Source organism: Gopherus flavomarginatus, chromosome 9 (genome assembly GCF_025201925.1).
Source record: "Gopherus flavomarginatus isolate rGopFla2 chromosome 9, rGopFla2.mat.asm, whole genome shotgun sequence".
Classification (NCBI taxonomy): Eukaryota; Metazoa; Chordata; order Testudines; family Testudinidae; genus Gopherus; species Gopherus flavomarginatus.
The window spans coordinates 14,142,814-14,170,600 of NC_066625.1; the positions used below are offsets into that span (position 1 = coordinate 14,142,814).

The following is a 27,787-nucleotide window of genomic DNA, read 5'->3' on the forward strand; positions in this document are numbered from 1 at the left end:
ATTGTAGAAAATTAAAGCAATTAACAGTTGTTTCTATTAGAGCGGTTTTATGTCCTATATAATGCCACTATCCTAAAATGCAGTATTTGTATAGCACTCTCAAAGGGCAAATCAAAGAGAAAATTAAAAAGTGCTGCTAATTGTTCATTTGTAAAAGTGTGCAACTTAAAAGCCAGTTAAATAGCTGTCCTTTGCCAACTAAAACAATATTCATTTCCCTACTACCTTGGTCTTCAAACTATGTGATCTTCAAACTATGGTGCAAAGCCCCTCCCTTTGAAAGGAATTTGAGGAGGTCTGAGAAGGTAGCCTTTTTAAGGAATATGAGATGGGAATGTATTTATTTTATTTTATTTTTTCTGCCTGGCTATTTTTTCATTCTGCGGGAACTGCTATCATTTTATTTTATCTGTTGTTACAGATAATATCTGCAAGGATACTTAGAGCTTGTCAAAGATGAGAAAATGCATGGTATTAACTAAAGTGCTAGTTAAAATATGTTTCTTGACAGGTCTCTAACACGACACATTTTTTCAGTAAAGACAAATCCTGTTTTTAAGGTGTTAAATTGGAATAAGTAAATAATTAAAAATAATAAAATTCTTGCACCTGAAAAAAAAAATGGGAGTAATGGACACTGATTAGCTACAATCTTTTACAGATGACTATAATGATGCACCTTTTATCCACCCTGTGTTGGTACTTACAAAAATAATGCACTTATAAGAAAAATATGTACAAAAAACATGTAAGGCTTAATTTTAACCTCCTTAAACCACTGTAAATCTGGAATAAGATTCTGGTTTCATCCCAGTTTAAATCCAGAGTGACTTCACTGATTTCAAGGCCATTTCTCTGGATGAAACAAATAGAGGTCTACTGACATTATTCTAAAATTCACAGATTTCATAGTGAATCGTGCCCTTTGTATAGGTATTTTAGAAATAGCCTGTAAAATTGTATAGGAGAGAGATAATTCTCTATTAAATTTTATAGGATGGCTCCAAAAAAACTCTAGAAAAGATATTTTATGTTCAGTTCTACCTGGGAATTTTGCCATTGACTTCGATGGAGCAGGCTTTCACCCTTCCAAAAATAAAAAGCCTCCAAGAGAAAAAAATGTGGTTTCTTTTGTTGCTAAGCCAGCTGTTTTACTCCCCCAGTTAACAACAGCAAAGAGAAAATAAATAAAAATATAAAAAATAGTATAGTTTTTAGCCAGATAAGCCAAAAGCCTTTTAAATTTATGACCGCTTTCTCTCTCTTTCTCTTTCTCTTTCTCTCTGAATAAGCAATAAAAGGAATCTTGACTTGAGACATTGCTGGGCATCTCGATACATTTTGTTTACAAAGCTAATATAGTAACAGGAAGGAGCTTTAGGGTTGGTGCGGTTTTGGGGTTTTGTGATGATGACAGTAATATAGTACAATACAGTTGTGACAGGCAGAACAAAGTTACATATTAACTATTAGACACATTGCAAGTACATTCAAACTTCCCTTAAGTTTGCAAGAACTATGATTCATTTCTGTGACTTTTAAGATTCCTTTGCAATTAGCTATGGAACTTACTTTGGGCTATGGGATTTTTAAATAGAAATGGCTCCCCTTGTAACTCTTTACGTGGAATTATTTCACAATGGAAGATGCAGAGCTCCAAATAAATAAAATAATTGTAGATGATCAGGCTTTAGTTATCATAGTGCCATTCTCTTGGCAATTGAACTCCGCTTTCCTGATTTTGCTCTGCTTGCCTGAATAAACGACCCGATGGTACAAGATTTGTGAGGCAATGTCAAACATTTAGCACAGGCGATGCCAAAAAGAGATTCTGGTTTCTCCATTTCCAAATACTGGCTGTGCTGAAGGATTCTTTCATGAGCTGGCTCACTTTATAGATGTCATCAACAAAGGATTCGGCAGCTGTGAAATGCAAACTAAGCAAGGCCTGCTCATGAGTTCTCCAGGAGTTAGAACAACGTGCCAGTTACATTTCACTGTAACACTGCTGCAGAAACCATCTCTGAAGTGCTATGGAATAGCCATTTAGTTAATAGATATCTCCCTGCATTAGTAAAGATTTAGCATGTTCTTCTCATTCCACCCCATTTGCACCAATATCGTTGCAACTCTGAAGAATAGTGAACAGGTCTATATGTGTCAAGAAGGGTTCACCAATATTACACATGGAATCAAGTGCAGACAGGGGGCGGTTCCCTCCTACACTATCTGAATCTGAGCCCTGCAGAAATAAGGGATTTCGCTTTAAACCAACTAGAATAATAGACAGATTGGGACACTTTTGATCATGAATTTTCTTTGGGAATCAAGCTCAATATCCTGCTGGTTCCAACCCCCTCTGGTATGTTAAAGAGTAGCTCAGTACAAACTTCAAAGACAGAGTTGCAACTCTCATTGTCTTCACCCCTTTATTTGACAGCTGAATTGAGGCCATAGTATTTATTCACAGGCAAGAAATGCTACATTATTTAACTGCTTTTCAGACTGGGCTAGAAGCATGGTTGTTCATAGGGAAAGGCATATCCACTCAAATGGAGACAAACACATCACTAGTCCTTCCCTAGTTCCATCTCTGCTGCTGGGAATATGCATCCCACAGGATCTCCTAAAGGCTAGAATAGCTACTGTGCACATCTCCAGAAACAGAAGAGGAAATGGTCCTGGATGATCTATGGGACATCTAGTATAGTGCATACTCCTACGGGTTGATTGGTGGAATGCAGTCATGTGACTTGTATCACAATTATGGAAGAAGAGTGCAGTGGCCCAAGATGCAGGTCACTTTCCTGACTATCAAAGTGAAAGCCTCTTCAGCTTGCCAATTCCAGAGCTGAGAGTCAGGGAGTGGTTTTGTGGTCCATAAGATTCCTTTAAAGGTCATCTCTGGCTGTGACTAAGGTAGGGAGGAACTTACCCATTGCATTAGCATTGATGATGCCCTAAGAACATGTAGGACATCCTTTGACATTATCCACATGAGTATCATTGCCATATGACTAGGGCTCTACCAAATCACTGGCCATGAAAAACAAGTCATGGACCGTGAAATTTGGTCTTTTGTGTGCTTTTACCGTATACTATACAGATTTCACGAAGGAGACCAGCAAATTGGGGGTCCTGACCCAAAAGGGAGTTGCAAAGGGGTCACAAGGTTATTTTAAGGGGGTCACGGTATTGCCACCCTCACTTCTGCGCAGACTTCATAGCTGGGGGGTGGCTAGCAGTGGCTGTTAGCCGGGTGCCCATCTCTGAGGACAGCACCCCACCAGCAGCAGCACAGAAGTAAGGGTGGCAATACCATACCTGCCATCCTTACTTCTGCGCTGCTGCTAATGGCAGCTCTGCCATATCAGAGCTGGGCTCCTGGACAGCAGATGTCACTCTCCAGTGGCTCAGCTCTGAAGGCAGCACTGCCACCAGCAGCAGTGCAGAAGTAAGGGCTGCAGTACCGTAACCCCCCCTACAATAACCTTGTGACTACCCAACAACTCCTTTTTGGGTCAGGGTCCCTACAATTACACCATGAAATTTCAGATTTAAATAGCTGACATCATGAAATTTACTATTTTTAAAATCCTATGACCGTGAAATTGACCAAAATGGACCATGAATTTGGTTGGGCCCTATATATGACACCTTGCCTGGGAAGGAGTCAGACGTAAAGCCTGAACCAAAAGTGATATCCCCTCAAAAGAGGGAACAGCTTAAATTTAGAGAAGGCTCCTTTCAGCTGGATAAGGCCCTTCCATGGGAAGTCCTGTAGATTTAACAGCCTGTATATTTAAAGTTTTAGGATGTTCAGTTCCATGGAAGGAAATCACTCTGTATATCTCACCAAACAGTTCACAGGAAATAGATCATAAACTGTGGGAAATTGATATAGTCCCATTGAACTCAATGGAGCTACAGTAAAAGCTGTTTTATACAGCACTTCACCAGCCAAAAAGCTCTATAAACTGGCATTTCTGATCTTCAGTGAAATTCCAGTTTATAGTCCAGTTGGCATGGGGCCGACAGGGGGCTGGGGTGTGGCAAGGGGTGTGGAGTGCGGGCTCTAGGAGGCAGTTTGGGTGCGGGCAGGGGCGTGGGGCATCGAATGGGGTGCGGGGTGCCGGATCCGGGGCCACTCACCATTGGCGGCTCCCCACAAGCGGCGACCTATCCTCCCTGCTCCTAGGCGGAGGCATGGCAGGCAGCTCTGCACGCTGCCCCTGTCCTGCCCCAGGTGCTAGCAACACAGCTCCCATTAGTTGGGAACTGTGGCCAATGGGAGTTTCAGGGGGCGGCACCTATGGGCAAAGGCTCAGGCAGTGCGCAGAGCTGCCTGCCATGTCTCTGCTTAGGAGCAGCCGGGACAGGTCACCGCTTGTGGGGATCCACCCCGGGTGAGCGGCCGTTGGATCAGACACCCTCCCACACACACCCCTGCACCCAAACTCCCTCCCTCTTAGTTAACTGGCATTTTTCACGTACCAGCACCCCCCATTCCCCCAACATGCCAGATAAAACAGCTTTTACTGTATATAGATTTGCACCAGTTTAGGTTCTGGCTCCTTGTTCATGATGAAAACAAATACTCGCAAATGTCCTTAATAAAAAAACTGAAGTATTCTACAGCGACCATGTGAAATACAGTCGTGTTGCCACTGTAAGATGGAGTATTTGGGAACACAGTTGTGGAATGCTGTTCTTCTTCTAAACATGTATTTAATGCAAAATCAGTTAGAAAATAGCATTTTAACACCCTCAAAATCAAGCTGAAGGGGTGATTAAGACACAGTTGTTTTCTGCTGTTGTGCCCTTGGATGGCAATAATTGCTTCTGTATAGGAAACTGGTTATACATCCATTGCCACTCATCATCTTGCCAGTGGTGTATATAAAGCAGTACACATGGTAAACTTTTGATTTAACCTCATTAGCATTCCCAGAGCTACAATGTCACAGCAATGATAATGATTTAAAATATCTGCATCTAAGTAAATGGAGACAGGAGGAATCTTGTACCATGTGGAAAGCCACCAAGGCCATCACTCTTTTACCTAATAATTAAAGACAGCAAGGCCCTGCTGTGTTCTCAGAAATTTCCCAAGGAGGGCCAGAAATTATTTGGAATAGTGATAAAATGTGTCAGATAAAATGTGTTGGGAAGGGAGCGGGGGGAGGAATAGAGCCTCAGTGGTATCATCCAAACCAATGCTCTGAGCATTTCTTTTATAGTTCCAGTGGTTTTGAAATGGTCCATTTAGGACATGCTTTGGCAACATCTCCCTTCAGACTTGTCTACATCATCTTATGTAGTTTCCCTCTCAGAGATCTGAGCCTCCCAGCCCCAAAAGACGAAACAAGAAGAATGTGAATCCAGAGGAAGCCAACCTGAATGGGAGGAATTTTGGAATAATGTGGGACCACTGGGCCTTTGCATAAACACTTTGGCGTTCTGTGGATGATCTGAGATCTAGGGGATTTCTTCATAGATCTCAGGACACACGTGAACAAGGAGATTGATGAGAAGGAAACTTATTTACCTGTTCCTTCTGAAGTCCATATAAGGCCTGATCTAACTTAGGCACTTATATGGCTTCTGTTACTATAGTATCTGAGCATTTCACAGTCTCTAATGTATTTATTCTCACAATATCCCTGTGAGGGAAGGTACCTCCCTTTATTATCACCATGTTACAAATGGAGAATGGAGGCACAGAGATAGTAACTGACATGCCCAAGGTCACATAGGAAGTCAGTAGCAAAGCAGGAAATTTAATCCAGGTGTCAAGCTAACCCCCTGCCCACTGGACCATCCTTCCTGTCTACATGTACAATATAAAATACATACATACTGAAGACCACATATTCTGTGCTGCTTTATTCCTTTACAGACCACCTTAAAGGAAATTAAGTGAACTTCCTTATAGGGGGAACAAAGAAAGGAAATGAGTTTATTATTCCAGTAATACCACTGACACAGAATGAGTAACTTCATTAAACATTCTGCAGCCTCAAGTGATTTTGTTAAACCCTGTACACTAAGCACACAATGATTTTCATTATTATAATACAAACATATAGGGCCTGATTCAGAGCTCACTCACATCAGTTTTACACCTGTGCAACTCCTTGACCTCAGTGGCATTACTCCAGCTTTACACAGCTGTAAGTGAAAACTACAATGCATTGGTGACCTTCCAGAAAACACCATCCTAGCCACCATGGATGTAGAGGCTCTCTACACAAACATCCCACACACAGATGGAATACAAGCTGTCAGGAACAGTATATCCCTGATGATGCTACAGCACAACTGGCTGCTGAGCTCTATGCCTTTATCCTCACACACAACTATTTCAAATTTAATGGCAATATATATCTCCAGATCAGTGGCACAGCTATGGGCACCCGCATAGCCCCACAATATGCCAATATTTTTATGGCCGACCTGGAACAACGCTTCCTCAGCTCTCGTCCACTCACGCCCCTTCTCTACCTATGCTACATTGATGACATCTTCATCATCTGGACCCATGGGAAGGAGTCTCTGGAAAAATTCCACCATGATTTCAACAGCTTCCACCCCACCATCAACCTCAGCCTGGACCAATCTACACAGGAGGTCCACTTCCTAGACACCACGGTGCAAATAAGTGATGGTCACATTACCACCACCCTATACCGAAAACCTACTGACCGCTATGCCTACCTTCATGCCTCCAGCTTCCATCCCGGGCACATCACACGATCCATTGTCTACAGCCAAGCACTGAGGTACAACTGCATCTGCTCTAACCCCTCAGATAGAGACCAACACCTACAAAATCTCCACCAAGCATTCTCAAAACTACAATACCCGCATGAGGAAATAAGGAAACAGATCAACAGAGCCAGACGTGTACCCAGAAGCCTCCTACTGCAAGACAAACCCAAGAAAGAAACCAACAGGACTCCACTGGCCATCACATACAGTCCCCAGCTAAAACCTCTCCAACACATCATCAGGGACCTACAACCCATCCTGGACAATGATCCCACACTTTCACAGGCCTTGGGTGGCAGGCCAGTCCTCGCCCACAGGCAACCTGCCAACCTGAAACATAGTCTCACCAGTAACTGCACACCGCACCATAATAACTCTAGCTCAGGAACCAATCCATGCAACAAACCTCGATGCCAACTCTGCCCACATATCTACACCATCACAGGACCTAACCAGATCAGCCACACCATCACCGGTTCATTCATCTGCACGTCCACCAATGTAATATACGCCATCATATGCCAGCAATGCCCCTCTGCTATGTACATCGGCCAAACTGGACAGTCGCTACGGAAAAGGATAAATGGACACAAATCAGATATTAGGAATGGCAATATACAAAGACCTGTAGGAGAACACTTCAACCTCCCTGGCCACACTACAGCAGACCTTAAGGTGGCCATCCTGCAGCAAAAAAACTTCAGGACCAGACTTCAAAGAGAAACTGCTGAGCTTCAGTTCATCTGCAAATTTGACACCATCAGCTCAGGATTAAACAAAGACTGTGAATGGCTTGCCAATTACAGAACCAGTTTCTCCTTCCTTGGTTTTCACACCTCAACTGCTAGAACAGGGCCTCATCTTCCCTGATTGAACTACCTCATTATCTCTAGCTTGCCTGCATATAAATACCTGCCCCTGGAAATTTCCACTACATGCATCTGACGAAGTGGGTATTCACCCACGAAAGCTCATGCTCCAAAACGTCTGTTAGTCTATAAGGTGCCACAGGACTCTTTGCTGCTTCTACAGCTGTAAGTGAGAATAAAATCACTCCTGTTTCATCCAAGTCTTTTCTCCTCACTCCTGCTTCTCAAAGAACCTCATTTTCACAGCTACAATACAGCCTTAGCAAACAGTAGAGTGCACTTCTAATACCAACAGCAATAAATTAAGGATGGAATTATAATTCATCGAACAAACACTATCTATGTCTTCCTCTCTAATAAATCTATTCTGAAAACCTGGCCAAAACTCGCACTCTTGCTGGTAACAGTTCCAAAATAAGTGATGCAACACAAACTGCAAAATATTGGAGCAAGTGTGTTTGGAATACAGATCCATATAAAAGAGGAATTTGAGCACATCCTGTATTTTTGTGAGTCAAAGAATTCACAGAGAACAGTGTGCATGACATCTCACATAAAACCACAATAACCTGGTGTCATTTAAGGATCTAATCCAAACCCCACTGTAGTCAATGCAAAGCCTCCTATTGACTTCATGTGGATCAGGCTCTAAGAATGCTGAAATTCCTCATGCCTTAACATGCCTCCTCCTCTTAACATGCCTACAATTTACATTCAGTGGGAAGCTTAGATAACTAAGCACCACAAACTTAGTAGACATGATGAGTGATCTTTTAACAGCTGTCAAGAGGGTAACATGCCACGGCTGTGTAAATCAGCTTTAAAATGGAGTGAAACATTTCTTACTTACTTCATTGGTTTAAACAACGCTTGTCCATAATTTTGGAATGTCATGATCAGTTTTAGTTGGGTGCCTCCTGATTTCATTGCTGTGGGAGAAAAGTAAAACCATTTAAAATCACAGCGTACATTTCTACGTACAGTCAGCAGTCTGACACTGAAATAGCACATCTCTCTCTAGCTAAGCTTTTATATTGCACGCATCATTGTGGTGTCTGAACATCCACATATATGTGCATAGGGCACTCCTGAACAGGGATAAAGACTTAATTAGTGGATGAATAGGGGAAATGCAGTCTAGAGTAGCTGCTCACACTGACTAAACTGGAGTAGAAAGGGAGTCCTGCATCCTTCATCAGCTTTTCCAACTGTTGGCCTGATCCTTGAAGTGTAGAAACACCACTGGCTTCAGTGGGAGTTCTGAATGCTAAGAGTGTGTAGATACAGGTCCCTGCAGTCTCACGTCCCCTAATCCCTATGTTCTTTCAACTTGCAACCACAAAACGTGTGCATAAGGGAAGAAGAGATTGCGTGTGTCTTGGAGAACACCAGAACCTTGGCTGTAAAAACGGGTGAGTAGCAGCCAGCCTTTAATTAAAGGCATGAACAGATGCCAATCACAACTCCAATACTATGCTGTGATTAAAGTATTTATTATTCCTGAGCAATATGTATATATATCTTTTATATTCTCCATGGGCATGATCCAAAGCCATTGAAGTCAGTGGATATCTATGCACTGACTTCAGTGGGCTATGGATCAGGACCTGCATTAGGTGATATGTACATAAGCGAGAGGTGACTTCAGTGGAAGCTTTGAGTAAGGAATGAGTAATGTCTGAGGGCTTAGCTACACTGCGAGTTAGAGCACATAAAAGCAGCCTCGGGTGCCCTAGCTCACTACCCATTCACACTGGCAAGGCACATAGAGCAATCTGACTGCAGGGCTAGAGCGCTCCTGATACTCCATCTCAGCGAGAAGATTTAACGCTTGGTGCGCATTGGCTGAAATGCCTGGGCATCAGTGTGAGCGAGGTGTTGCATTACTGCACTCTGATCAGCCTCTAGAAACATCCCATAATCCCCTTAAGTCAAGTGGTCACTCTTGTCATTGTTTTAGAATCACTGCAGGAATGCGGCTATGCCCTTTGAAAGCTCTGTTTCTGACAGCCGGCATGCTTATCTGCTCCGAGACAAAGCAACCATTGCTGCAGAATGCTGTGTGTGAGAGAGAGGTGGGGGCGGGGAGAGGCGGTCTGCTGCTGTCTGAACTTACAAGACAACATGCTGACATGCTCTCAGCCCTTCAAAACCCACTTTCTCTCCTCTCACATACACACAACACACTCCTTGTCACACTCCACTCCACTCCTCCCCATTTGAAAAGCACATTGCAGCCACTTGCATGCTGGGATAGCTACCACAATGCACTGCTTTCTGTGGCCATTGCAAGAGCTGCTAATGTGGCCACCTCAGTGTGCTGTCAGCTGTCAGTGTGGACAGATTGCAGCACTTTCCCTACTGCGCTCTATGAAGGCTGGTTTAACTCAAAGTGCTCTACATCTGCAAGTGTAGCCATGCCCTGAAATTTGGCTCATGCTGCACACTGTAGACCATTTTTGCGTGACTCTCAAACACCAGCTGATGGTGAATTACTGTAAGACTGACAGTATTTATTCCTAGCAACTGCATCATTTGTACAATATCATTTTAACAGTTGGATGATGGTGTTTTTAAACCTGGACTGATACATTTTTTGTATAAGTGGAAAAAAAAATGTCACTTAAAAAAACCACGCATTACATGAGTAAAAGAGCTCTCAAAGAGTACATCTTATCTGATGATATGGTTAGTCAGGGGAGGTAAATATATGCTTCAGCAGACCATCTGCTCTCTTCCACCAGCCAAGAACACTTTGAGTAAATGAAATGATCTACACCCAACTCTTTAATTCACTTCTGCATTGTGCAGTGATGGTCATGTCAGTCATCTCAGTGTGGGCAATTTAGTCCTTTTTAATGCTTCCTCTGAATGATCAGATAATCCCCTTCTTTAGAAATCAGACAAAAAAGGTATAAATTTAAGAACTATGCAAAATGTCATGTTATCTTTTTCATAAATTTTGCCTTAGAGCTGGCCTTATTTGACCTGTCTAATGTCTACATTTGCTTTCCCTAACCAATACCATTAGTTACACGTCCTGTTAATTACTCCTCTCTGTGCCTTATTACTGATGGGTCACCAGCTCTCTTTCAGTGCTTGTAATCCGGATATTTTTTGAAACAAAATGCTATGCAAATCTGGTCAGTTTAATTACTCTTCTTCTGGAAGAAAATCCCTCCTGCATTGCTATTTTGCTGATCCCTGCCTTCTGCTGAATTACTCGGCTATCCCAATGGAACAAATAAATAATTAGAAATTAAGGGGCATTAAACAACTCACACTGAACAGGTATACCAGAAACATGTGGTTTTCATATATTAGACTCACTTTGCTGCACAGAGTAGGTGAGATCCTCATGGACACCTGAAGGGAAGTGGGGGAGGTATAGATGGTTTTCCAGCCACAAACACCCTGAATCCTGGGGGCAACTAGAGCCAGTTCAGCCCCTAGCATAAATTAGAGCAACCCCAGGCTGCTGTAGTATGTGCTATCAGTAACGTCTCAGGATCACTGTAGCACAGCTTACTCTGGCAACAGCTCTGCTACACACTTAGATTGTCAGCAATACTGAGTGGTCAAGAGCATGGGGTGTATAATTAACTACTCCACCTTTACACTATCCAGGAGTCCCCAGATGGCAGTTTAAGCTAGCCTTCTATCACATTTCACTGCCAGAATAGTGTAAAGGACGCAGAATAAGGCCAACGTTGTGATTCTCATTGGCCAAGTTCTATTGTCCCGTACATCAGTTTAAATCCAGAATGTCTCCATTAGGTTGACCAGATAGCAAGTGTGAAAAATCGGGACAGGGGATGGGGGTGTAAAAGAAGTCCATATAAAAAAAAGCCCAAATATTGGGACTGTCCCTATAAAATTGGGACATCTGGTCACCCTAGTCTCCATTTACACTCATAGTGTCACTCTGAGTAACAGAGATCAGAATTGCATCCTTAAGCTTAGATCCTCAGCTGTTGTAACTCAGCGTGGCTCCCTTGCCAACTGTGAAGCTGCACAGATTTACACCACCTGAGGAGCTGCCCCTTGTCACTAAAGTTTTCAAAATTGGTCTTTTTTCCATTCACTTGCTAAACATACAAATGTGGGGCCAATTCCTGCAGTCCTGTTCACTCTCCGCTTCCATTACAATCAATGAGAGTTTTGTCCAAGTCATTCTTGTAGGATTTAGACTTATTCAAGGACCAGCGTTGAGCCATCAGTTAAGCAAAACTTCCTGGTGACTTTGATGAGGATTTCTGTTTATAATCAATGGCACAAAAGAGCCACGTATTTGCAAATAAACATTTGTTTCAAACTTTATTTTAAAAAATATTTAATTGACTGAATGTAATGCAGTACAGATAAAAAGTCCACAGCCAAAAGAGGCTGTGGAAAAGTAAACAAATACAATATGGCAGTGTTTCCCAAACTTGGGACGCCACTTGTGTAGGGAAAGGCCCTGGTGGGCCGGGCCAGTTTGTTTACCTGCCGCGTCTGCAGGTCTGGCCGATCATGGCTCCCACTGGTCGCGGTTCGCTGCTCCAGGCCAATGGGAGCTGCTGGATGCGGCGCTGGCTGAGAGACGTACTGTCCGCTGCTTCCAGCAACTCCCATTGGCCTGGAGCAGCGAACCGCGGCCAGTGGGAGCCACGATCGGCCTGACCTGCGGATCTAGCAGGTAAACAAACTGGCCCAGCTTGCCAGGGGCTTTCCCTCTGCAAGCGGCATCCTAGTTTGGGAAACGTTGCAATATAGGAATGTTATGCCCAAAGCAGAATCAGTGTTTGAAAAGCAGGATCTACTTTCATATCCCTCCACATAAAGCTGATTTTGCACCATTTCAACAGAATACTCCCATTTTACAAAAAGTCAGGGTTCTACACATGGCATGACCTGGACCTGATACAACCGTTAGGAGTTATGCAGCCACGTGAGTGGGAAAGCCCATATTGACTGGGAAAGGGAGATTGTTCAAGACCAAAAGGGTGTAGTGATGGTGGAAAAAAAGGAGATTCCCTCACAGCAATTTCTAAACACACAGCTTGGACTACTCTAAATTTACTAGGATGCACAGTATGTTAAAGCAGCACAAGAAATTGTTATTTGCCTAGCAACCTCTGCAGCCAATGACTTTTGCAACAAGAAAGGGGAAAACTTTATGAAAGGTTCATGAAAAATTGCTCTGATTTGTTACACATGCAAGGCCTGATTTCCAGACCGAAAGAACTGGTTCATCCTTTGTGTGAGGGTGCAAGGTGAGAAGATTAAAGATTCCCTCTGGCCTTGTCATACTCACCCACAGATTATTGTCTGCACAAGCTGAATGGGTTGCAGTAGCACTCTGGAACACAAGGACTGCTGGAGTTTTGTGCCACTGCTGAGTTTAGATGTAGGACGTCATGCCTCCCAACTGGCCCCCTGCAGTGCAGGGTGTGGGGGGACATGCTACACACTGACTGAGGGTGGCACAGCAACCGCACTCCCCCTTAGCTTCTAGAGGCATTGTGCCTTGCTGGGGAATTATCTGCCCAGGCACTTTAGCAGGAGCTATGCAGCTCCACAGTGTCCCTTACTATGACTCCCACCCATTTTAACCCAACGGCTGGAGTCGCATCATAGGCACATTTAACTTACGCGATTTTAACTATACGCGTTCAGCAAAACAAACAAACAAAAAAGATAAAAACAATAATTTAAATACTGTACATATAGTGCGGGCGATTCCGCCCGCTATTCCACTCAATGAGCGTTTTGACTATACGCAATTTTCGCCTTACGTGCTGACTTCAGAACCTAACCTCCGCGTAAGATGCAACACCGCTCCTGTACATACAAGTGCCTACCTACATATGCAAAAGTGAGGATCGTTAACATGAATTATACAGTACCATAGTTGTGCATGACACATTGCAGATGAGAAAGAGGTATGGTCTGAATCCAATGTGCTTCCAATCTAAGGTCTCAACCCTGCAGACAGTGACATGTGTGCTTAATATCTGGGACTGAGTGCATGCAAAAACCTTAATTTGCATGGGCCTATGTGGTAGTACTTGTCTAAAGCATTCATGGAGACTTGATCTGAACATTAGGCCTAGAGATTTTTCTCCTCCCTCTAATATCAAGGCTGCTTGCTCAGCTTCTTCTCATCTTCTGGCATATATGAATCAGACAAGGAACATTCCACTTTCCACTTATGTTTCTCAGTTCAAACATGTTTCCCTTTATATTATGCCAAGGAATAAGAGTCCAATCATGTTCTAAAACCTTGTTTGCTTGTTTGGACATGCCCTTGAGACTTCAGCTGCTACCCAAATAAAAATTTCATAAGGATTTATAATACACAGGATTAGAACATACAGTATTCAGAGAAGAGCACATAATGATACTAAGCCATTACAGCCTGTCACATCTATGATCAGCATACTAAGACATTTCTAAAACGGCCTTAAGGCTGTTCTGACTCCAAAGGTGTCTTCCAGCCAGGGTCATAATCCACATTTTAAAAAGTGTTGGAATATGCCTTAATGTTACAGACGATGAGCAGCTCTGGAAAAGTTCTTAAAAACTCGCTGATACCATATAGCACATCTTGAGTCAACTCTCATCCAACAATTCTTGGACATGTTTATATAATGGTAAAAGTAAATTCCAGTACAAAGATTATATTCAATCTTTAGGCAATTCAACTTGTCAAAGAAAGAAATTGAAAGCTAAAGGTTAATATACTCCAGCTTTAACATCCTCTTTCATCTAAGGTACTGCAAGAATTTTACAGCCTGATTTCCAAATTTCAAGAGGCTTTGGAACAAATCCTCAGTGGAGTTAACTTTACCAGGGACATTTGGGGATTGAGGGCCTGGTCCAAAGGCCACTGAAGTCCATGAGCGTCTTTCTACTCATTCTTCTGGGCTTTGGATTAAGTATGTAATGATCTTCTCCCATGCTCACCTGTCATCCTTCTCCCATGTGCCCCGGGGGTTCCTAGTCAGTCATACTTCCAACTTCTCTCCCACCCAGTCCCTCTTGGAAACACATGTCCATGTTTTCTGCAAACCCTACACCTCCCTTTTGCAAAGTGTTCAAATAATGAAAACCTCTGTCATAAACAGATGGTTAAAGGTTAATGTCTCTTTTACCTGTAAAGGGTTAAGAAGCTCAGTGAACCTGGCTGACACCTGACCAGAGGACCAATAGGGGGACAAGATACTTTCAAATCTTGGTGGAGGAAAGTCTTTATTTGTGCTTTTTGTTTGGTTCGTTGTTCGCTCTCGGGACTGAGAGGAACGGGACATCATTCCAGGTTCTCCAATCTTTCTGAATCAGTCTTTCATTTTCAAAATGGTAAGTAATAGCCACGCAAGGCGGATTAGTCTTATGTTTGTTTTCTTAACTTGTAAATGTGTCTTTTTGCTGGAAGGATTTTTACCTCTGTTTGCTATAACTTTGAATCTCAGGCTGGGCGAGGGGGAGTCCCTCTAGTCTATATGAATCTGAGTACCCTGTAAAGCATTTTCCATCCTGATTTTACAGAGATAATTTTTACCTTTTCTTTCTTTAATTAAAAGCTTTCTTTTTAAGAACCTGATTGATTTTTCCTTGTTTTAGAATCCAAGGGATTGAGTCTAAACTCACCAGGGATTGGTGGGGGGAAAGGAGGCGGGGGGGATGATTAATTCCTCCTTGTTTTAAGATCCAAGGAGTTTGTATCGGTGTGAAGCTTCCCAAGGCAACCCAGGGAGGGGGATGGTTAAATTCTTCTTATTTTAAGACCCAAGGGGTTTGGGTCTTGGGTTCCCCAGGGAAGGTTTTGGGGGAACAGACGCGTGCCCGACACAGACTTCTGGCTGGTGGCAGCGTACCAAATTTAAGCTAGTAATTAAGCTTAAAAGTGATCATGCAGGTCCCCACTTCTTGAACCCTAAAGTTCAAAGTGGGGAAAAAACCTTGACACCCTCTATGGAACTTATGAGATGTATGGCACCATGATCACTCAGTTATGTTTTTATAGCTGTCCATATGTGGTTTCTTGCACCATCCTCTAAAGCATCTTGTACTGACTGTTGTCCGAGACAGGACATTGGACTGGATGAACCCCTGGTGTGACCTAGTATGTAATTTCCTGGATGTTGTTGCAACCCAGCCCTCATCCTCCCAATACATTTAGATCGTAAGCTCTTCTGTAAGGGCACTTGTCTTTGTAAAGTGTGCTCTGTTGGTGTTGTTATAAATAATAATAATCACTTTTATTAACAATGGGAGTGGTAGGGCCCTGAATATCAGATCAAGATATTCCCCATAGTCTTTTGCAACACCATCAGGAAGAGATAAAGGACAGAGTGCTAGCATTAAGTCTGAACTTCCTGTCTTTTGACAGTGTCTGACATACAATATCCCATGTACTTATGCTGCTGATATATGAGAGAGGTGGGACTGAGCTAAAACTCGTGGTGTGATAATATCTGAATAAGAGAAAGTTTAAATCCAGATCTAGATTCCAACTTTGTAAATCAGACCTAAGTTTAACATCAACACCTTGACCTCACTAGCAGATAATAGTCTGCACAACCTAGATCAGGGGTCGGCAACCTATGGCACACGTGCCAAAGGCAGCACATGAGCTGATTTTCAGTGGCACTCACACTGCTCGGGTCCTGGCCACTGATCCGGTGGGCTCTGCATTTTAATTTAATTTTAAATGAAGCTTCTTAAACATTTAAAAAAACTTATTTACTTTACATACCACACTAGTTTAGTTATATATTATGACTTATAGAATGAGACCTTCTAAAAACGTTAAAATGTATTACCAGCACGCAAAACCTTAAATTAGAGTGAATAAATGAAGACTCGGCTCACCGCTTCTGAAAAGTTGCCGACCGCTGACCTAGATGCTTGTTTCCACACAAACTGTAATAAGGAACAAATTTCAAAACAAATTCAAGCCTCAGTCACTTGTTCTTGCTCAGCCACTGCTGCTGACTCATTTTTAAAGGCCTTCAAGATGATAAAAGCAGTTTTAAAAGGTGGAGATATCTGTTAAAACATCCAAAGTCTTTGGTGTACATTTTAAGTCCCCCAGCCCCCACTCCCCGGCTCCATTCAGGCCTGTAAATTTAATCAATCTGCTGATTCTTGGCAGATTCATTGTTTTCTTATAAAGTAAATCAGTGGTGCTACATTTCATCATGTTTTTCACACATTCTTTCCTTTCCTTTTGACAAGACATTTATCATTTTACTGAGAGCCAGGATCTAGGTTCAGTATTCATAGCACTGTCTTTTATTTTGCTGTTTAGCCAATGTCTACCTTCGTTAATTGTACCATTTATCTACCACATCAGTAATTTTGTGCTCTAGCTTTCTAATTATTGCCTGCACAAATTGAATGCATCATAGGTTTTAGAAACGAACTGAATCAGGTAATGTTCCCACGGCCTTTCAACCAGGAAATAAAAAAAAAAAAACACACAGAAGCCTGTTTTGCTGACATGCAAACCAATGGCAAAACTCCTGTTAACTTTAATGGGAGAAGGATCATGCCCACAGTTACTGAATGGATGCATCTAACTGCTCTATGCCATACAATGCTTCTAGTTGAACTGCTCGTGCTGCTGCTGTGATTATGCACATGCATAAATGTGCAGGAGAATGGCTAATTACAGTAATTTGTACAGGATGTTATGGCAATTCTCAATGCAAAGCAGGTGTGCTGTTCCGCATGCATATGTGCATCCACCTTTTCTGAAAATTGGGTTTCAATATTCAATAGAAAATATTAATGTTTAGGCTCCAGTCCTGCTCCCTTTTAAGTCATCAGAAGTTTTGCTTTGGATTACATGAGAACAGGATCAGACCCTTTGTACTGAACAGAATAAATAGCAAACACATACTGATAGGCAGGGCTTTGAATATATACTTGGCTTAAGGCTATCCTTAACCCTGTCCTTTTCAAGGCCACCTCTGGGTGTCACTGTGGGAACTAGATGTAATGTTCATATTCAATTTTCCATAGTGGCATCATCAGTGGATTTGTTCCATTTAAACTTAAACCTCCAGGAAATGTCACCTTGATGCTCTCTGCTCTTGTGAACTAAGCAGTAATTGCTTCTCTCACCATTTTCATTTTAAGGTAACTGGATGGGTTACAGAATCTTGCAAGCAGTTTTGATTGATCCAGAGCTGTCTATTTGGACATGACACTTTCCAATTAATAATAAAATTAAGCGGATACATCTGACTTGGCTAAGAAGACAGTTTAGCTATAGTTCAGGTTGCAAACAGTATCAAAGCCTGCATATCAAAACCATATAAGCCTATTAAAACCTACATATAACATATCAAAATATTAGAAAACCTGCTGTAGACAAGATTCCTTGCACTAGGCCTTGGCTACACTCACACTTTACAGCGCTGCAATTGGGGTGTGAAAAAACACCCCCCTGAGCGCTGCAAGATACAGCGCTGTAAAGCGTCAGTGTAATCAGGGCAGCAGCGCTGGGAGCGCGGCTCCCAGCGCTGCACGCTACACTCGTAAGGGATGTTGTTTACATGCAGCACTGGGAGAGCTCTCTCCCAGCGCTGCCGCTCTGACTACACTCACACTTCAAAGCGCTGCCGGGGCAGCGCTTTGAAATTCCAAATGTAGCCATACCCTGTAAGGATTGGATAAGCTAATAGGTCTTTTCCATCTATCTTCTAGGATTCTATATATTTAATTGCACAGAATGTCAAAAGAAAATGATGATTCTCAGGCACTATGAAGATTTCAATTTGTTTTACACTTTTAACCTGGTAGTCATCTTCATAGCTGGCTTTCAAAACCACACCACCAAAGGAACCATGCAAATTAACTTGGCAAATGTGCAGAATCATGTGAAACAATGCACTGATCATTCATGTGTCCTTTGATAATACATGTCAGACTTTATTCATCCATTCAAAAGCTTTCGAGTCCTTATTGCATCTATGCACAAAAAGTGAAAAGTGGGCAGGTGTCAATATAATAATAATAAAAGCCCTAAGAATTTGCAGTGTAAAACAAAATAAACTCCACTCTACAAACATTAATAATATAAAATAAGGTTCTTTCTTTATTCAAACCTTGCTATAACCCTGTTACCAGAGGAACAAACATGGCTTGGTTGCCAATGGTTTGGGCCGGATCCTACCATCTTGGTGCAGGCAACCCTCCAACTTTAGCCAGGATTGGACCCCTTGATTTTTATAAGCACACTTTAAAGGGCTAGCTTGAGTTCATTTCTAGGAACTGATCTTTACCTATTTTTTCAGACAGAATCTGCACTTCTTTGGTTAAGGAACATTGTCTAATGAGATGCATTGTTTAGTATTTTTGTATATCCGAACTGCAAGGCATTCTTGGTGTAAATTACTCATATTTAGTATTTTATTGCAGCAACATCATGAGGCCCCAAGCTCATTGTACAAAGCACTGTACAAGCATATAACAGAATATCCCATATGCAATACATAATATAATAAATATGGTTTTGTGCATCTGTAGCACTTTTCCCCAGAGGATCTCAAAGCCCTAGCAAAGCTTTAGTTAATTAAAGCCTTACACGACATCTGTAAGACATATAAAGTGAAATAAAGGCCCCAATGAAGTCAATGGCAAAATTTCTATTGGCTTCATTGGGGCTGGGATTTTTCACTCATAATTTTTATAATAATTTTGCTGATAGGTAACTGAGGCAGACAGATATTAAGCAACATGCCCAAGTGTACAGAGCAAGTCAGTGGCTGAGACAGAAGTAAACTCTAATATTTCTGATTCTCATTCCCTTCCTTCAATCACTAGCCAACACTCTCCATGACAAACTGAGAAAGATTTTATTACATTATCTATTTGAAAAACATTACATTATGGTCAATCTGAGCCCGCTGCAAGCCATGGTTTTCCTCTGCATAAGGAACATATACTATATTTAGATCTCGAAGAAAAATATATAGTTCAGTGAATTGTGAAGCTACACTATTTAGCAGTGCAGTATATTCAGCAGTGGCCACTTTAGTCCAAATGCATTTTGAGAGATGCATGGTGCTCTTACAGCAAATCAAAACACGGCTGGTCAAGCCTTTCAGATGCAAAGTCTTAAAGGACCTGGGGTTAAGCAAAATTGTTGCCCTGAAGCTGTGCAAGGTGATAGATCACGGAAGTGATACCACCACTCTCCAGGGTGTGGGAGGGATAGGAAGGGACCCAGCTTATATCTCTTTCTTTTCCATCTCCTGATGGATAAGTGAGGAATGCCTTTAAAATCAGCATAGTAAGGAGCTGTCCTACTCCCCAATCCAATTGCAAGATGAATATTTTGTACATCATTCCTGACTGGGTGAGTGTGTCAGGAAAGGGGATTGTCGTTCCCCACAAAGACAAGGCAGTGAAAATCACCTAGAACACGTTCCACTGTAAATTATCCTTGTTATCCTGAGGCCTAGACTGCAGGAAGATGAAAAGCATTCGGTATTATCTAAAGAGAGTGACTGCTATTTCTACTATGTTAGGTGTTATCTAAAGATGGAATATATATGGCACGATTCTCAAACCTGGGCTCCTTAATAAAGCATCTCAATCCAGAGGTGGGGCAGAAAACCAGCACACAGGCTCATACAAATGGCATTTATTTAGGCACCTTAAGGTCAATTTGATCATTCAGTACATTGGTCTGGACATCCTGTTAAGGTAACATGGTGAAAATTGCTCTCTTTGGGTGAAATTCCCCTCTAAGCAGAGCACAAGCCTAAGCATGATTTAGGTTTCACTTAAAGCTTTGGAGTGTCTCTCTGCATAAAGTTGAATTTCATCCATGTAGCATTCCCCAAATCCTGGCTCCTGCTGTCTTGACTAACTAAATCGATCCCTCCTTTCTGATCAAGAATCCCACTTAATCCTAGTACTGTTCAGAGAAAACTATGGTTCACAGGATGGAAAATGTAACCACTAGGCCCAGTGATGCTGATTTACTGGGGCAAAATTCCCATTAAAGCCAATGGAAGTTTTTACTGAATAAGATTGCAGGGTCAAAGCCCAGTGACCTAATCCAGCAGTGGAAATACAGATTATCAGCAGTTTTGTAGAGCTTCTACTATTTCATCATCGTGAAAAGGTGAAGAGTAGTTAGGAAGCTGGTGTTTAATAGAAATTGCCTAATTTTTTATATGCCTAAAACAACTAGACAATTATCAACCACCAGAATAAAATTACATTAACTGGTTTAGAATGTCAGGACCCTGTTTTGTTTTCTTTTGTTGGTAACTATAAAGCCATATTCAAGAGCACCTAAACCTATCACTAATCAACCCCATAGCAAATATTTCCATGTGTTCCAGACCATTAAATGTACCGAATGGTCAACATAGTATCATCGCAATCATGGGTTTATAAACAGAACAAACAGAGTTGAACTATGGACCCCATTCTGCTACCCTGATGCTTGTTTCACTGTCTTTTGAAATCAGTGTAGATTTGTATGTACAAACACTTCAGCTCCAGGCCTTAAAGCTATAGCAGTACTGGAGCACAATACAGATTGGCAAGAGCTATAGAGACACTGCACTGTGTTGCTTCATTCTTTAAATACCTTCTGCAGGTGACGATGTTGGTCTTCATCCCACTTCCCCCACCCCTTCCGGATTTTTTTTTAAAATCAAACTCTTTGTTGAGAAAATTCAAATTAAAAAAATCAGACTTTTGAAAAATTCAACTTGTTTTTTTACAGTTTAATGAGCACTAGTCAACCGTGTTGTAACTGTACCTCAGAAGTCAATAGGTTTACCTCACGGATGAATCTGGTCTAATATGTTTTGCAGCTAGAATCTTGCTAACATCCATGTCAATACAAACGGCTTCTCAAATATTCATGCAACACAGAACTGGCAAGATATCTTTATGAAGCCTCTTTTATATTTAACAAGGAAAATAAGTGCAGACTAATGTAGCCAGGAAGCAATGTTTTAGGAACATCAAGTATAAGTAATGGAAAATATTCATTAATATTAAAACAGCAATGAGGTCTTGAATAAGTAAATAGTCATAAAACAAATATATGTATCTGAACCTACCAACACTGGTTATCTTCTGGGAGACCAGGTCCTGTAGCAAAGCCTCAATTGCAGGATTGTGTCTGGAATACAACTCATATCGATTAATACCTATGTGGAATTTTAACCAGTTTGGGTAGGCATCTACAGATGTTTCTGCGGTGGGTAAAAATTCTTCATCTTCATTACCTTCATTTTGCCTATCACCAAAGAAAAGAGAGAGAGAGAGAGAGAGAGAGAGAGAAGTATTATTATTTTTTATCTGCCAGTTCTCCACAAAGCAACTTAAAAGAGAGCTTCAAGATGCAACGATGTGAAAAGCACACAACATAGATGTGGGAGAAGGGCTTCAATTTGTCCCTGATGTGGATTAAGGGCCTGCTCCCACTTCCAGTGAAGCCATTGGGAGCTTTGCCATTGACCTCAATGAGAGCAGAGTTGTGACCTAAATTATTAGTGCTTGATCCAAAGGCCATTAAAGTCAGTGGCAAAGCTCCTATTGACTCCAATAGACGTTAGCTCAGACTTGGTGTTATACTGCACTGTTCTAAAACTCCAGAAGAGTCTTGGTTGAATTTGAGGTAGATGCACTATATTTTAGTTTTTAATCCAAAGTACAATGTTGAAAAAAACCACCCAGTGTTGTTTTTATGTATTGTAGAGTTGTTGAAAACAACTTGAACAAGTTTGAGACAAAAATATAAACATTATCCCAAATCTTTATCTAACAATGAACATGTCCTGAAATTATTTGATAATTGTATTGTTACATTCAGATATTATACTTCATATTTCTTTTTTGATCTTATTATTCTAGGGGTATCAAAGGAAGTGAAATGACTTTTGACTACTTCCTAGATGCAAATTCTATCTCCCATGTCTGCAAGAAAGCTTGCTTAGCTTTAAGCTATTGTCATAGCAAAGAATGTTATGAATTAATGTTAACTGCTAAATTTGTTTTTAATTATTTAAACCTTGGGAACAATAACAAGCAGAGCAGCAGTTATATTGGAGATCACATTGCTATCACATGTCTTGACTGAAGGGTCAACTGTACCTTTAGCCATCTCCATACATTATTGCCATATGCTGGTGACAGAGATTTTCCAGAGAAATTGGAAGTTTTCTAAGCTAGTGTGCTTTAAGTTTGATTTTAATTGAGGGCCTCTGTGATTCATATAAACTTGAGGCTGAAAATGAAAACATTTACACTATATTGTTAAAGATTCAAATCCAGGCTGGTTTCTCCCCTGCTTGTCAGAGCTTTTGCATGGCACAATAAAGCTGTTTAAACATTACAGAGTCACTGTGTTTGAAAGAGGGTGTTGTTGTATTAGAGACATGCCTTTTGATTTTGCAGCCACTCAAGTTTCTAAGCATTTCTTATATATCAGTGGGGCAGAGAATTTATAGATGAAACCAAATGTATTAAAAGTTAAAGACAGAAGCACTGGGCTTTAGAATGTCAAAAAATAATTCAGAGCAGAAAATGTTGTGTCACAAGTCAGATTCTGAAGGTTGAAATCCCATTCATATCTGTATACTGTGGACAGTTTTATGACCTTTGAAGTCAATCTCTCTGCTTCTGAGAGAAGTTAATATTTTACTGCTCTGTCTTGCGTTCTTTATTTTGTTAGTTTTGGGGGAAAATAACCAGCCCACTTTAAACATGTTATTTTCTTATCCCATTTGTGACACCTGAATTATATCACTGAAGCTTTCATTTCATCTGAAATAGCTGTCTTGTAAATGACCGGTTAGAAGCTATATTTCTTTACAGACACAAAACAAATATGAATTTTATTTCCAGCTACTGGCTTTGAAATATTTCAAAACCTACAACATAACACTGCAAATAGTCTCCATTTTCTACTTATAATGCTATTTCTAACCTCCTCAGGGTTTTTAATAAGAAACCATAGTGCATCTTAAATTATATGTAATAAATGCGGTCTATTGTTTTTTAAAAAGTACTCAGTAGTCTTAACATACACATCAGCTACTGTACAGCAGCTGTTTTTGTCACTTATAATTTTCAATGGAGGCAGAGCTTTTTGACACTGGAATGTAAATGAACTGCATTGCCATTTCAAACTCTGTGTGCAAGAAGCAGCCTCTGTTTCCTTCACACAAACAGTATATTTTTAAGATATTGTAATTGAAAGGAAGAGCCCAGATCCACTTGCCACATCAGTGGCTGTTGCATCAGTGGCTTTACTCTGAGCAAAGTGAGAAGTTACCTCTCCCCAGCCCATGGCAGGATCATACCATCCCCAGTCTCAGGGTAATGCCACATGAACATAACCCAAACTACTCTGCTGCTGGGGAGAAACCATGCTCTGCAGCGCTGCAGACAAGGCTGAGACTTTAGCCTTGCTGTGCCTAGCCTCGGGGCCTGATCCTGCGCCCAGTGAAGCCGATGGCTTTAAATCCCCTTTGCTTTCAATGACAGCCCGCTAGGGACCCACAGCGTGGAGTCCCCACAGCCCCAGGGTGACCAGACAGCACGTGTGAAAAATCAGGACAGGAGTGCGGGGTAATAGGAGCCTATATAAGAAGAAGACCCCAAAAATCAGGACTGTCCCTATCAAATCGGGACATCTGGTCACTCTACCAGCCCTGCCCTACTCACCAGTCCTGGTTCTCGGCCGCTTTCGGGTTAAATCGGATGTCGCTATTGACGTTAAACAAGACATCCTCCTCGGCCAGCTCCGGGGTGGCGATTGTGTAGAGGGGCTGCTCGAAGAGAGCCGCGAGTTTGGAGTACCCCTTCCCCACCGGCTGGGCGTCTAGGCTCCCATCTTGGATGAGCGGCTTATGCCCCAGATCCCGGCTTATGCCATTTTGTTCCAGCCTCTTAAAAGCTTCGGCTTTCTCCGAGGTCCCGGCGAGCTTCTCCAGCGAGTGGGAGGTGAGGTTGGAGCTGGGGTCGCTGCTGAAATCCTGCAGGATGCGCAGCGTGTGCTTGTTAGGCCAGCCCGGTTCCGAGCCGCCCTTCGTCCTCTGCTTCCCCCAGCCCTGAGCCTCCTCGCTCGGGGGGTGAGAACACGAGCAGCCCGTCTTGCCCTCGGTCCTCGCAGCTCGCTTCTCCAGCTTTGGTAACAGATCAATCATGATATGCATCGTGCAGGCGATCAGAAACACCATCAGGATCAGCACCCGGAATTTTCGGACTAAAATCATCTTCATGGTCCAGGGTCCTCCTAGGAAAATTATAAGGGAGGGGGTGATTTAAATATTTAAAGGAGCTCTTTCACAGAAAAAGCTTGTTTGTTTCTGAGCGGGGAGAGAACAACTGCAAACAACTAAGTGTAGAAAGTTTATCTCCATCGGCTGTTCGAAATAAATATTCTAAAAGCAGTCGGTCCTCGCGTCTGAGTCTCATCAAGTACTGAGCAAAAACAACAACAACAACAACAAAAAAACAAAAGCAAGTCTTTAAAAATCAGTGGGAAAAACAAAAGCCAACAGCAGTTCAATTTATAAACCCATCTGTCCAATTTTTCTTATCTTTTCTTCTTCTTTTTTTATTACTACAGGGATCACAACGGTAAAGAAAAGGGATTATTGAAGAGACACCAACATCTGAAGCTCTGATTGGGTAAGAAAAAAAAAAGACAGAAAGGGGAGGGGGTAATAATAATAATACCACCTATTAAAAATAAAAGGCTTTCAGGAGAAGCAAAAATCATCCATAATATTTAGAGGTGCTGGAAACGCTTCCTCCCATCCTTTGAAATTGACCAGTGATGCAGCAGAGAGACACACACTCTCTCTCTCTGCTCCGCGAGACTGTTTAAAAACATTGGCTGGAAAATGATTTTCTCAGACAGTTCCCAGATTCTTCATCCATCGCATCCAGTGCTTGGGAGAGAGAAATGTTCAACTAGGATCAAATCAGGGTAGTTGCTGGATCCAAGCTGGGGTTCCGTGTTTTTTTTGTTTTTTGGTTGGTTTTTTTTTTTTTGGTTGCAAAACTGGCTGATGGCACTACTGCAACGTAGAGCTTAAATATGGCACGAAAAAGGAGAGAGATTCGAGGAAAGAAACTAGCACAAATCAGTAGCGGGTCTTCCTAGCGAGGGAGGTGCCGTCTTTAATCTCTGCTGGGTCAAACAGATCTGCCTTGGGAGAGAAAGAGAAACAAGGGAGAGAGAGAGAGAGAAAAGAGAGAGAGATCTTTGGCAGGTGCAGAGTGAAAACCCCTTTCAGCTACGCTGACTGCTTTAGACTGGTTGGACTCAGAGCGCTGCAGCTCCAGCCTTCAGTGGGTGTGTTAAATATTATGAGCATGCCATGAATCCAGACGTCATAGTTAAGAGATTGGCTAAATAAACGTTACAATGATAGTAACAGGAAAGCCTCAACCACAAGCTTTTCTTTCTTCCCTCCCCTCCCACCCCCCTTCTACTGCAGCTCCAACTGGGGCAAGGAGAGGGCGTCTGTTTCTCAAAGGTTTTTTGAGGGGAGAGAGGGGGAATCTATGCTAATAGCATTGCAAAGTATTAGTACAGTCTGGCTGCCTAGACTCAGGAACATGAATTCTGCTATGTCATTGTCTGGAGGGGAGACAGCATTTTCTCAAGCAAATCTGCTTCTTTCCCTCTCCTCCCTACCTCCCCCTTCTATAACAAGGTCAAAATGTAAAGCTCTGCTTCTGTTCCTCCTAAGAAACAGATGAATAATCTTTATTTTGAATCTGGATCCTCTGGGCTGTAGCAATCTTTAAAGGTGCTGCAGTATAAGAATCCATCCCTCTGGCTACATTCGCTGCACATGCTTACAACATAGCTTAATGGAAAAGGTGATTAGGTTACCAGTATTGTCCTCCATCCAGGAGAGATTCTGAAAACTGACCAAGAGTTTCTAATAAGGTAAATTAGAGGGGAAGGGTAGGATTGAGACTGGGAAGATTTGGTTTCAGCTCATGGCTCTGCCACAGATTTCATGCGTGTCCTTAGTCAAGTCACTGTGGCCCAGATTCCCCCAAGGCATTTAGGCACTTAGCTGCATTGCAATTAGGAGTTAGCTTAAATACCTTGGTGGATCTGGGTCTTTAATCTCTTTTTGCCTCAGTTCTCCATCAGTAAAGTGGGGATAATCATACTCCATTTGTCTTGTCTTTGGGGCAGGGGCTGTCTCTTACTGGTGTTGCACCATAGGGCCTTGATATTGCTGAAAGCTCCTTGTCATACTGAAAAATAATGAATAACAGTAATAAGCTAAAACACTCATATCCACTTCTTGCTATCTTTACACAGGAACACATAAAAGCTGTATCTATTGACTTGTTTTGACGTGTAATGTGTGCTACAAATGCATCAGACTCTGAACCCTCATTATTAGATAGTTAAGCCATCAAGATATATTACCGTGCCTTGTGCTTGCATTAAACATATATCTCTGCTCTTATAACATCGCCACACTGGAGAACTGTAAATGACTCTGAAAAGTGCAAGGCCCTGCTCCTGCAAGCTGTTCAATGCAGGTGTGTCTTTGTGCTCCTGCAAAACCTTACTGACTTCAGTTGAGCTTGGGGTGGGTGCAGTGGTCCATCCACGGGGACCGCCTGGCAGAATTGGAACCATCGTTTGCACAGAACATTTTTTTAATGCCGTGCTGCCATATAGCAATCTGTACCTTGACAATTTCGCACTCTGTGTGTGGAGTGTGGAGCATAATCTTTGGTAGATAGGCCACCAAATTTCTATCAAATGCGGGCAAGGGCAGATAAATCTTACAGTAAATCTTATTGAAGTAAAGCTTATTGAGCTCATCCTGGGAATTGGGCATTATCAGTTTGTAAAGAAGTATGTTGTTGGTTTTTTTGACACTGCAAACACAATACAAACAGGATATACATTCTGGAGCACATCCCTCTGTCTTTATTCTGGCAAAATTCTCACTGAGAATTGGATTTTCTGAACTCTGCAACTGATTTGTTAGAGATGTTGGGCAAAGCATGTACACCTCTAAATGCTTCATTTAGCCATCCATCAAATGGGAGAAATAGTACTTCCCTACCAGAGTATAGCTCCAAGAATTTGCTTTTAGATCTGCTTAGTCATAGTTCCACTGGCTCTGCTC

At 41.9% G+C, this 27,787-nt stretch overlaps 1 protein-coding gene across 1 annotated transcript in view; it reads right to left on the reverse strand.

Moving 5' to 3' along the window:
- FAM20C (FAM20C golgi associated secretory pathway kinase) overlaps positions 1-25,872 on the reverse strand; it is an 86,269-nt gene extending 60,397 nt beyond the window's left edge. The window contains exons 1-3 of the mRNA XM_050966736.1: positions 24,333-25,872; positions 21,722-21,900; positions 8,491-8,569 (exon numbers count right to left, since the gene is read on the reverse strand). Coding sequence (XP_050822693.1) covers positions 8,491-8,569; positions 21,722-21,900; positions 24,333-24,889 — 815 coding nt within the window. The 5' untranslated portion in view covers positions 24,890-25,872. The remainder of the gene's footprint in view (positions 1-8,490; positions 8,570-21,721; positions 21,901-24,332) is intronic.
- Between the last annotated feature and the right edge of the window lie 1,915 nt (positions 25,873-27,787).